General features: G+C 47.5%; 1 protein-coding gene across 1 annotated transcript; it reads right to left on the bottom strand.

Annotated features, from left to right (window-relative positions):
- Positions 1–841: 841 nt before the first annotated feature.
- l(3)87Df (lethal (3) 87Df) lies at positions 842–5,007 on the bottom strand. The gene is made up of 4 exons (XM_065444245.1): positions 4,782–5,007; positions 4,502–4,610; positions 3,095–3,158; positions 842–1,052 (listed from the first exon to the last, which is right to left on the bottom strand). Exons 1-4 carry the CDS (start codon positions 4,824–4,826, stop codon positions 917–919), a joined length of 354 nt encoding a protein of 117 aa, XP_065300317.1. The 5' UTR covers positions 4,827–5,007; the 3' UTR covers positions 842–916.
- Positions 5,008–10,457: the final 5,450 nt, after the last annotated feature.

Below are 10,457 nucleotides of genomic sequence, written 5' to 3'. Positions count from 1 at the left end.
CACGTGCTTGTCAGGGAAAACATGCCATTTCAGTATCTACCAGGACTGGCTGTAACAATTAGTTTCAAACTTTGTTGTGCTTATCGTGACGGGGTGTTTCCCTCTAATATGAAAGCGGGGCTGCCTTTTCTGCACTCACGGTGCAGGAATTGGGCACTACTTTAAAAAAAAAACAGAGACTGCACTAAAATGTGACTTCCCCTATGTTGCTGTCTAAACAACTGCCCTTAAGGTAAAATAAAAAGCTAAGTAAGCTTTTAATAGCCTTCAATACTCAAATTATTAGGGGCAAGGCATGTCTGTCTTGCCAAAGAACTTATCTGTAAGAATGCCACATTCACTACACTCGTTGCCTTTTTATAAAAAAATCTCTGTGGTCTAAGAAAACACCCTGTACGTCAGCCCACTTCCTATGTGCATGGGCCATCGATGGGCTTGAATGGGCATGCGTGTTCACAGACACATCATAATCTTATATTGGCCCACTCCCTGTGAGTAGGCCACGTAGGCGCACATGTACACGGACGCATTGGTCCCCTTCCTGTGTGGGCCATCTGTGTGGGCACATGTACCATGCAGACATGAGCACACATTGGCCCACTGCCTTTGGGTAGGCCTCTGATGTGCCTCAGAAATCATATGTGTACACAGACATGTTACACACATATATTGGACCACTCCCTTTGAGTACGCCATGTAGGCACATGTGTACGCAAAGACATTATGAACATTTACTGGCCCGTTTCTTATGTGAGTGGGTCATTTACGGCAAAAACTACGAACACTAGTGTTGAGCATACCTTACAAACCAGCTGTTGCAAGGAAAATGAGGAGACGTGTGTTATGGTAATGAATAATATTTACTACAGCAAAAAATTACTGGCGAGGACATCGTTACATTCACTAGTTGCATGCGCTATGCATCTTCTAGTTTTGGTACTGGCTTGTCTGGCTCCTGGTCACTGCCTCGTTTAATAATGGCACCCTGGATCTCCTGCTGCAGCTTTCGTAACTCGAAGTTCTGTACGGAGTACTGGTACCGACAGTAAAACCTGCGTAAAGGGTGATCATGGCTCATTAGTAGCATGGATCAATAGGTACCTCATACCTGCCAATTTGTAGAACTTAAAGGAGTACTGACAGAAAATTTGTTTTCATTGCTTTATTGGATAGCTGTCGACCCAGTTATTACATTATAGAGCCTCAGTTCCCTGAGAGTACTACAAATATTCACACAGCATTTTAATGCAACCAGTTCAGAATGCATGCTAAGTGCAGCAGGGCTTCGCATACGATAAAACGAGACTTGTTATGAAAACCTGTTGTAGTGGTCCTAAGGTCCCATATACTAATGCATACATGCATGTTATGGCCATGCTGTCAAAAGACAAGTTCATTCAGCACTCGACGGGATGTAAGGGGAAAGTGTATGCCCCTGCATTTCAAAGGGAAGCGAACAATAGGAAGGACCAATTTGGCAGGTTTCCGCAACACAGTCAATGCATGCCCTTCTACCACCGCACTGAGCGAGTGGCGGGCCCGTGGCCGTCATCTGCAGTTTTGCCGACATGATCAGTCTTTTTTTTTTTCATGTCTGAAGCAATGTTGCACTGGACAAGCATAATGAATGGGTCATATGAAAGGTGCTGTAAACAATTATTTGTGGCACTCTCAAGCAATTCAAGCTTCACACTGTAATTATGGAGTCAAGATAGCTAAAAAAGCAAAAGAAATGGGGTACAAAATTTTTGTCTGTACTCTTCTAAAGTTCGTAAAGGTTAAGTGGACACAGCACTGAAAGGGGAAGGAAGGAATAGAGATACTTGCGCACTTTATTATGCTGATTTAAGTTTTAGACAAGCAGCAGGAAACTTGGAACACAAAATGACAAGCAATGCACAGTGACTTTTCCAGTCGCTTTGCTGTTGCTGATTTCACCTGCTACGTGAATTTGTCTGAACAAACCTCTGCTGACCTTTCACAATCGGAAGACTTCGAGGGCATGGCTGAAGATTGATGAGTGAAACTTTGTTGCAAACAGAAGTTACTTTCCGTAAAACTTGATGATGCACCCGTAAAATTATAGAAAGGGCCTGAATTTGTAAACTGTATGAAAATTTTGGGAGTTGGCAGGTGTGTATATTAGTTCATGGACAGCTGATATGAAAAACACTGTTGTTTCTGGCTAAGGATAGGTGAGAGAGAGCAACGGACAGAAGCATGCTGGATTTTTTTTTTTATTGCGGCATGTTTCAATAGACTGATTTCACCACATACAGAGTGTACGTGCAACTGCATTGCTGGTGCTGTGATGACTATCCTGCTTGCTGCTTTCGTGCTGTACATGACTTCAAAGCAACAATGAGAGGAATGCAGAGGAGAATATCAATGCGTGCCGCTCCAGTGTATTTTAGGGAGAAGATGCATGCCAAGTTTTACCATTGGTCTTTACCAACCCCAATCTTATTGAATCTATTCTCCCCTCTCTGGCTCTTGATCATGAGGGCCAAGTGGGTTTCCCAAGGTACAAACACCACACGCTTCTTACCATGGTTGCTCCCTTCAGCCTGCGAAGGACTACTACTACTACTGGCATGCTTTGACACAGCAGTAAAGTAGTAATAGAGCTCACGAGATCAGGGTGCCGTACCACATTGCAATTTCTAATTGTCAAATTTTTCCAGGTCTTCCTTCATGCTTTTAATTAAAGTTTCCTGGCACTCTATGTTATATTAAAGATTGAGGTTTGAATAAAAACTTGGCACATCCCACACATATGTGACAATCGGTTATAAGAGAAGCTTTGTTGGTTACTGAAATGTCTTCACCTCTGTTTAATGCAATGCTGCTCATTCAATGCCTGCTTTGGCCTTATTTCTTTAACTTTCTCCACGCTCAGCTGCTTTTGATGCCAACTTCTTTGATTTTCTGTTGCCGGCTTCTTTGCTTCTTGTGGTTTTCTATTTGGCACATATCCATTCTGGAATGTTTGCATACCCAGTGCCACATGCCTAGTTGCACATACCCAGTAACCCAAGTTGTGGCGCAAGAACAGCTGGGTGTATTATGGTGATGTCTGGAGTGACAGGCTTACCAGTAGAACATCGTAATGCCGACGAACGAATACACGGCTGCGTCTGTGGCCCGCCGAGGCCTGCCTGTCAAAGAAAATATGGTGCGTCATGTGCTTGAAAAAGGAGAAATGTACAAACAAAAGGGAACACACCTCGCACATCATTAAGCAAATCTTTTGAGAGATATTTGTTAGGAACATGCTGACGAGAGTTTTGTGGAGTGCATGTCATAAAGAGATTTTGATACTCCACCTAGGAGTAGGGTAGTGCAAATTACTGCAACAATTGTTTAACGACAAGCGATAACGGAGTTTGCATACTGCCAAATGTGAGTTCATGAATGCTGTCCTTTGACTTGCACAAATTTTCTTACGTCCTGGTTCTTTTTGTGCAGTGACACAATGGTTTGGCTGGAGCATGTTACTCCACGCAGAACATCTATTAGTGGGTGGTGTTCTGCTATAAAACAGCTGTTAGAAACTTTCATTCAAATCTGTTGCAGTATATTTTGTGTTACTGTATCCCTAGTTAGAATGCTAGCCCGACCACTAGCAAGACAGCCAGTCCTACACTTGCACGTTATTGTTAAATGTCCACATGGCAATGACACTTAAGGGCTTCTCCGCAATTTTTGCAGTTGACATTTAATGCTGTCTTTCAATGTTCACCATTTGGTCAGTGTTGAGCACTGCTGAAGATTAGGGGTGTCCAACACTGACATAACATCAACTTATGTTCAAATAGAAGGGATAACAACAGTTACTGGAGTCTACAGGGGAGCCACAGTTCCTGCACAGAGGTGCCAGTTGATGAGCAAATGCAGGAACAACTAATTGCCGCTGAATAATTTCCAGTCATTCATGCATTGCCTTTGGGCAGCTTACATTTTTTTTTACTCGATTTAGGCAAATGAATGTGTTATTTGAATAATATCACTATGCTTGCATCTATCTAAAACAATGCGCCGTGCTGTAGCACTACACTTTGCCTTTTCAACGAACATGTGCATTGTGCATGTGCTTTGTGCATTTGGCGATGCGCTGTTCCTGTATTTCAGTGTCATTGTGGTTGTGCCAGATACGATCACTCTTAGGTTGTTTGTCACTGAAGCTACTCTGCTGACCGCAAGGCAAGTTCTGAAATGCATTTCATGTATCGAATGACATAAATAAGTCTCTTCTTTTTAGCCAGCCGGGCTCCACATAACCTTTATATTTTACTTCAAGAAATTAGAAAATATTCGGTATTTAATTTGATATCCGAAGGTTGCTTTTACCGAACTTTCGTGTTAGATACGATTAACAAATTTCGAACACCTCGGCTTGAAATTAGTTTATCAGGGCAAGTGACGTTGGTCAACTGAAAAACGTAGTTCGGGCTTTTTTCCCTTGTAGCGAAAGAATACCGGTGAAACAGTGATCACTCACTTGTAAGCATAAACGTGCCAAATCCTATGCCAAGGCCGCTGAGAATGCCAGTGATAAGAACTTGTCTGAAGCAAGGTATTTCTTCTATGTTGCGGCCCATGAACATAACCTGGATGCAGAGGAACACACGGTCACATATTTCGACCTTGAAGATCACATGCTCGTTCAGGCCCAGTCTCCAAAACCGTGGGAAACTAAACGAGTCACAAAGGTTCGCCCGTAGTGTTATTATATTGCTGTCTGATGTATTCACGCTGGACATGCTTTCATATACGCTTACCGGTTTTCGGGGTGGATCATCGATGTCGTCGGTATTCCTGGCCATAATTACTGCTTTAAGATGATCGAGTGATAAGTAAGGACGTTAAAGGAAGCGCGCTCTCAATGGTGACGCAATCTTAATCGCAAACATGTTTAGAGACGCCCAAGACGACACGCGAAGCGCATGCGAAATCGTCGCACGGATTGTCGCGCAGCCGCCGTGCAAACGACTTTGGCTTGGCTGGGCCTGGCTTCATACCACGCTTCACGCAGAGACCACAGATCTTTCGTTTTTCGTCATTTTCGGTAACCATCGTCTTGCAACGTTATTTAGACGGATGCTTTTTAGCTTCTGAAGCTTCTGAAATAGGACTTGCGCACTAAATCCAATTTAATCGCCTATAGCCCATGAAACAAGCAAAAGCGTGGCTTTCGAGATCGACTTTTGATACATAGAACCGTTGCAGCGGCGTGGGTTTGGAGACCATTTATTCAGTTTTGTTGCAGTAGAAACCATGCTTAGTGACCATTTTACGACACCGATCATGCGAAGCTTCTCTTAAAATACTGAACTACATCCACTGACTGCGTCATCTCCGGCCCGTCCTTTATGCTGGCAGCCATAGAAAGCTTTCTCTGTAACTATCTAAGAAAACTTTGCAGCGTTTCACTCTAACACCAATTTGCATGCTTCGGAGGGTTATCTTTGACCAACAACAATAACAGTCGTTTATCGTGCGAGTCTTCCCGTTTATTTATATCTGCGCGCCCGGTACTTTCGGGCAGGTGTTTATCTAGCATGTCTGTATTGAGAGGGGGGGCGGCGTTACCAGAACGTGTGGGCGGGGATACGAAGTTATTGGTTGTATCTTTTTCGAGTGAAAGAGGTCGGGGGAGGGGAGAGGTTCAAGGGTTTAGCGCTCTTTTTACCACGTTGTATTATTTAATTAAGGCTGAACACTTTTTTTCAACAAATGGTGATGAAAAAGCCGCTAATTAGCAAAAGTGGACTGATTAACACTTTAAGCAAGGATATTAAGCCTTGCTTCAACAACAACACTCCAACAAGGGAGTTCGTCGTTGTTGGTGCACGCCGAGCTAATATTGCTGCTCAAAAAAAAAAAATGCTACAACGAAGGCGCGCACAGACAGGTGCACCAATGTGCCAGGTGCACACCAGGTGTGCCTCGTTTTACGGGATTATAAATTCGATGCTATATTTAAACACCCATGGCATTCTGCTACCACGTTTGAAAATTGCAAGGACATCAAGGAACAGTGTTCACAGTTTTTCTTTGATTGCATAAAGTTAATTCTTTTTTTCTATGCGGAACAAAGTGAACCAAGTTTTTAATCTACAAGTCTTGATAGAACAAAGTGCAGGCGTTTTCAAAACTAAGTACAATATCATTATGCACGAGACAAAGAAAAAGTAAGCACAATATAGACACGGAGAAGCCATATACCTTAAACAACCCAATTAAAGTATTACCGCTACGTAACAAGAAATATATAACAACACAATAATGTATAACATAGCTTTATGCAAGACACCAAAATTTGAACATTTTCTTGAGCAGGCAAAGCGTACGACCAAAACGAGACTACTCCCACGAGACGACAGAAACGCCAACATGACCACAATACGAGCGATTGCCGTTGGCGGGGGCCACCGCTGGAGGACTCGTGGGTGCTAGTGCCACAAGAGTTAATGTATACATACTACCAAAGGTAAATTTTGGTAGCATATTGACACGTGTACTTATATTTATCGGGAGACCACGTTTCGCCGCCGAACAAATCTTATCGCACAGCGCGGGACGCGCTTGCATGTATCCGAAGTTTCTGGAAAGTTATCGATGCTTCTATGCGTAGTCTGTTGCCGCCGAACCTTGTGTTATCTGATTTATTCGCCTGACGCGAATGGTGTAGAAATTTGTGGAAGGCACGCGGGTCCGAACGATTAGTCTGGAACATTCGACGACTGCTCTATAAAAGCCGACGCGCTTGACCCACAGATCAGATTTTCGACGATCGCCGACTGTGTTCGCCGCTATCGTTGTGCTTTAAGTGTACCCTGTTTTGTGGGCACAGGTTCGCCCAATAAAAGCTAGTTTGTCTTTCACAGTACTGCTACTGTGTTCTTTAACGTCACTACCACGTGACATCTGGTGGAGGTGCTTTTGGTCCATGTACCGCACGCCCCCGACAAGCCGTGATCCAAGCCCGGACCGTAAAGAGAGCACCAACGTAGTCACGGACCATCGAGTAAGCCGTCGTCTACAACAGCTGCCCCCGGAGCACGGACTTCTGCCTGAGAAGACCAAGAAGATTGTGGCCAAGACAACCACAATGGCTGCCCCAGTCTCACCCATCGTACTTCAACAACCCAGAGAGCCCCCTACCTTCCGTGGAGCTACGTCGGAGGATCCTGAAACCTGGCTCGAAACCTTCGAAAGGATCTCGACCTTCAATAGCTGGACCTCTGAAGATAAGCTCCGACACGTGTACTTCTCCTTGGAAGATGCCGCGAGGACTTGGTTCGAGAACCGGGAGTCCACCCTAGCAACATGGGACTTGTTCCGCAGTAACTTCCTGAGGACGTTCACGAGCGTTGTCCGAAAAGAAAGGGCCGAAGTTCTGCTGGAAACCCGAGGCCAACTACCTAATGAGACCATCGCTATCTTTACAGAAGAGATGACCCGTCTTTTCCGGCACGCCGACCCGGAAATGTCCGAAGAGAAAAAAGTGCGTTTCCTGATGCGAGGCGTAAAGCAAGAACTTTTCGCCGGACTAATCCGAAACCCACCGAAGACCGTAGCCGAGTTCGTGACAGAGGCTACGACGATTGAGAAAACGTTAGAAATGCGCACTAGGCAATATAACCGCCAAGTGCTCACGCCTCAGTGCGCCGTCCAAGCGCTGGGCTCCGTTGATCTCCAAGAGACCATAAGGGCCATTGTGCGCGAAGAACTCCGCAAGGTCTTGAATTCGTCGCAGCCTCAAGTAGCCTCGATTGCTGACATCGTGAAAGATGAGGTTCAGCGATCACTGGGAGCTCCTGAGGTGCAACCTGAATTACCGCAGCCCCAGCCAGAAGCGATGACCTACGCCGCCGTCGCACGCCGTCAAGGGCCCCCGCCGCGACCGCGCCAGGGCCCTGTCACGCCACAGTTCCGTCGTCCGCCGCCGCCGCCGCCGCCAGCACGACCACCCGTCGCCCAGCGCACCTACGCGAGGAAGACGAACATTTGGCGCACCCCCGACCACCGCCCGCTCTGCTACCACTGCGGCGAAGCCGGCCACGTCTACCGACGATGCCCATACCGGGAGATGGGACTGCGAGGTTTCGCCGTCAACGCTCCGCGCCCGCAGCAAGGTGAACGCCCTCGTGATATCGCCGACTACCTCGCCGCCACTCAGTGGAACCCTCGACGACCATCCCGTTCGCCGTCACCAGGCCGCTACCTGTCACCGCAGCGCCGACCATACAGCGGCCCAGCCCGGGGCCGCTCTGCGAGCCCATATCCGGAAAACTAAAAGCAGCAACCGATGGAGGTGCGGTTGCTGTTCGTCGAACTGACGAAGATCCTCCGCCGCCTACGAAAACGACGAAGAAACTATCTCGACGACCTAATGAAGACACGCCGCAGTCCCGACGAAGTCAGCAAACCAAGTCTACACCGACGAAAGACGACTTGACGACGCGACATTCCAGTTTCAGTTCAACACGACGCAGCCGTGATCCGACGCCAAGACCTAACTGCAACGCCAGACAAAGAACCACCGACCTCGACGTGCTTCTCGACGGCCACGCAGTTACCGCCTTAGTGGACACCGGTGCTGATTACTCCGTCATGAGTGGACACATCGCCGCCCAGTTGAAGAAGGTTAAGACTGCATGGGAAGGCCCTCAAATTCGGACCGCTGGAGGACACCTGATTACGCCGACTGGAATCTGCACGGCAAGAATTACCGTTCATGACCGGACTTACCCTGCCACCTTCGTTATCCTCCAGCAGTGTTCACGCGACGTCATTCTCGGCATGGACTTCCTAAACCAACATGGCGCAGTCATCGACTTGAAGTCGAAGTCGATAACCCTGTCTGAAGATCAAGCGATACCGCCGGAGAGCCCTCGTAGTCACCACGCCTTGAGTGTGCTCGAAGATCAAGTGAGCATCCCGCCTCGCTCCAGCATTGTTATTTCGGTCGGCACCGAAATACCCGCTCACGTAGAAGGTGTCATCGAAGGCGACCAACGTCTACTGCTAGACCGTGAAATTTGCGTCGCAAGAGGGATCGCTCGACTCCACGGAGGGAAAACGGAAGTGATGCTAACCAACTTCAGCCAAGAGTTCAAGCACATCAGCAAGGGCATGACAATCGCGTACATCGAGGAAATTGTGGAAACGAGCAATGCCTTAGTCCTCACAGATTCTGCCGCATCTACCCCGCCGACCATAGTCCCCGAACCAGACTTCGACGTAAATCCAAGTCTCCCCATAAGCAAGCAGCAAGAGCTCAGAAGTCTTCTCCGACGATACAAGGACTGCTTTTCGACTTCATCAAAGATTCGACAAACACCAGTTGCAAAGCATCGCATAATAACCGAAGAGTGCGCTCAACCACTCCGCCAGAGCCCTTACCGAGTTTCGACGCGAGAACGTGAAGCTATTAGGCAACAAGTCGACGAAATGCTCCGCGACGACATCATCCAGCCGTCGAAAAGCCCTTGGGCATCCCCTGTGGTCCTGGTAAAGAAAAAGGACGGAACCCTGCGTTTCTGCGTCGATTACCGTCGTCTGAACAAGATTACGAAGAAGGACGTATACCCCCTCCCACGAATAGACGACGCATTGGATCGGCTCTGCAACGCTAAATACTTCTCGTCGATGGATCTCAAGTCTGGCTACTGGCAAATAGAAGTCGACGAAAGGGATCGCGAAAAGACCGCCTTCATCACCCCAGACGGCCTCTACGAGTTCAAGGTTATGCCATTCGGACTGTGCTCGGCGCCTGCAACGTTCCAGCGCGTCATGGACACGGTTTTAGCAGGATTGAAGTGGCAGACCTGTCTCGTTTACTTGGATGACGTCGTCGTCTTCGCCGGAAATTTTGACGATCACCTTAGGCGGCTTGCAACAGTACTAGAGGCCATCAAATCATCAGGGCTAACTCTGAAGCCAGAAAAGTGCCGCTTCGCTTACGACGAGCTTCTGTTCCTAGGCCACGTCATCAGCAAATCCGGAGTACGCCCCGACCCGCAGAAAACAGCTGCCATCGCAAAGTTCCCGCAACCCATTGACAAGAAGGCAGTGCGTAGATTCCTTGGCATGTGTGCCTACTACAGGCGCTTTGTCAAGGACTTTTCACGCATCGCTGAGCCGCTAACACATCTAACCAAATCTGATGTCGAGTTCAAATGGCAAACGGCGCAGGCCGACGCATTTCAAGAACTAAAACGACGCATGCAGTCGCCGCCGGTACTCGCACATTTCGACGAAGACGCCGATACCGAAATCCACACTGACGCCAGTAGCCTAGGCCTCGGTGCCGTCCTAGTCCAGAAGAAAGACGGGCATGAACGAGTGATATCTTATGCTAGCCGGTCGCTGTCGAAAGCGGAAGGCAATTATTCTACGACCGAAAAGGAATGCCTCGCCATCATTTGGGCTACAGCAAAATTCCGCCC

This window comes from Dermacentor albipictus, chromosome 10 (genome assembly GCF_038994185.2).
Source record: "Dermacentor albipictus isolate Rhodes 1998 colony chromosome 10, USDA_Dalb.pri_finalv2, whole genome shotgun sequence".
Taxonomy (NCBI): domain Eukaryota; kingdom Metazoa; phylum Arthropoda; class Arachnida; order Ixodida; family Ixodidae; genus Dermacentor; species Dermacentor albipictus.
The sequence above is the reverse complement of the archived record's forward strand: the minus strand, read 5'-3'. Positions and strand labels throughout refer to the sequence as shown.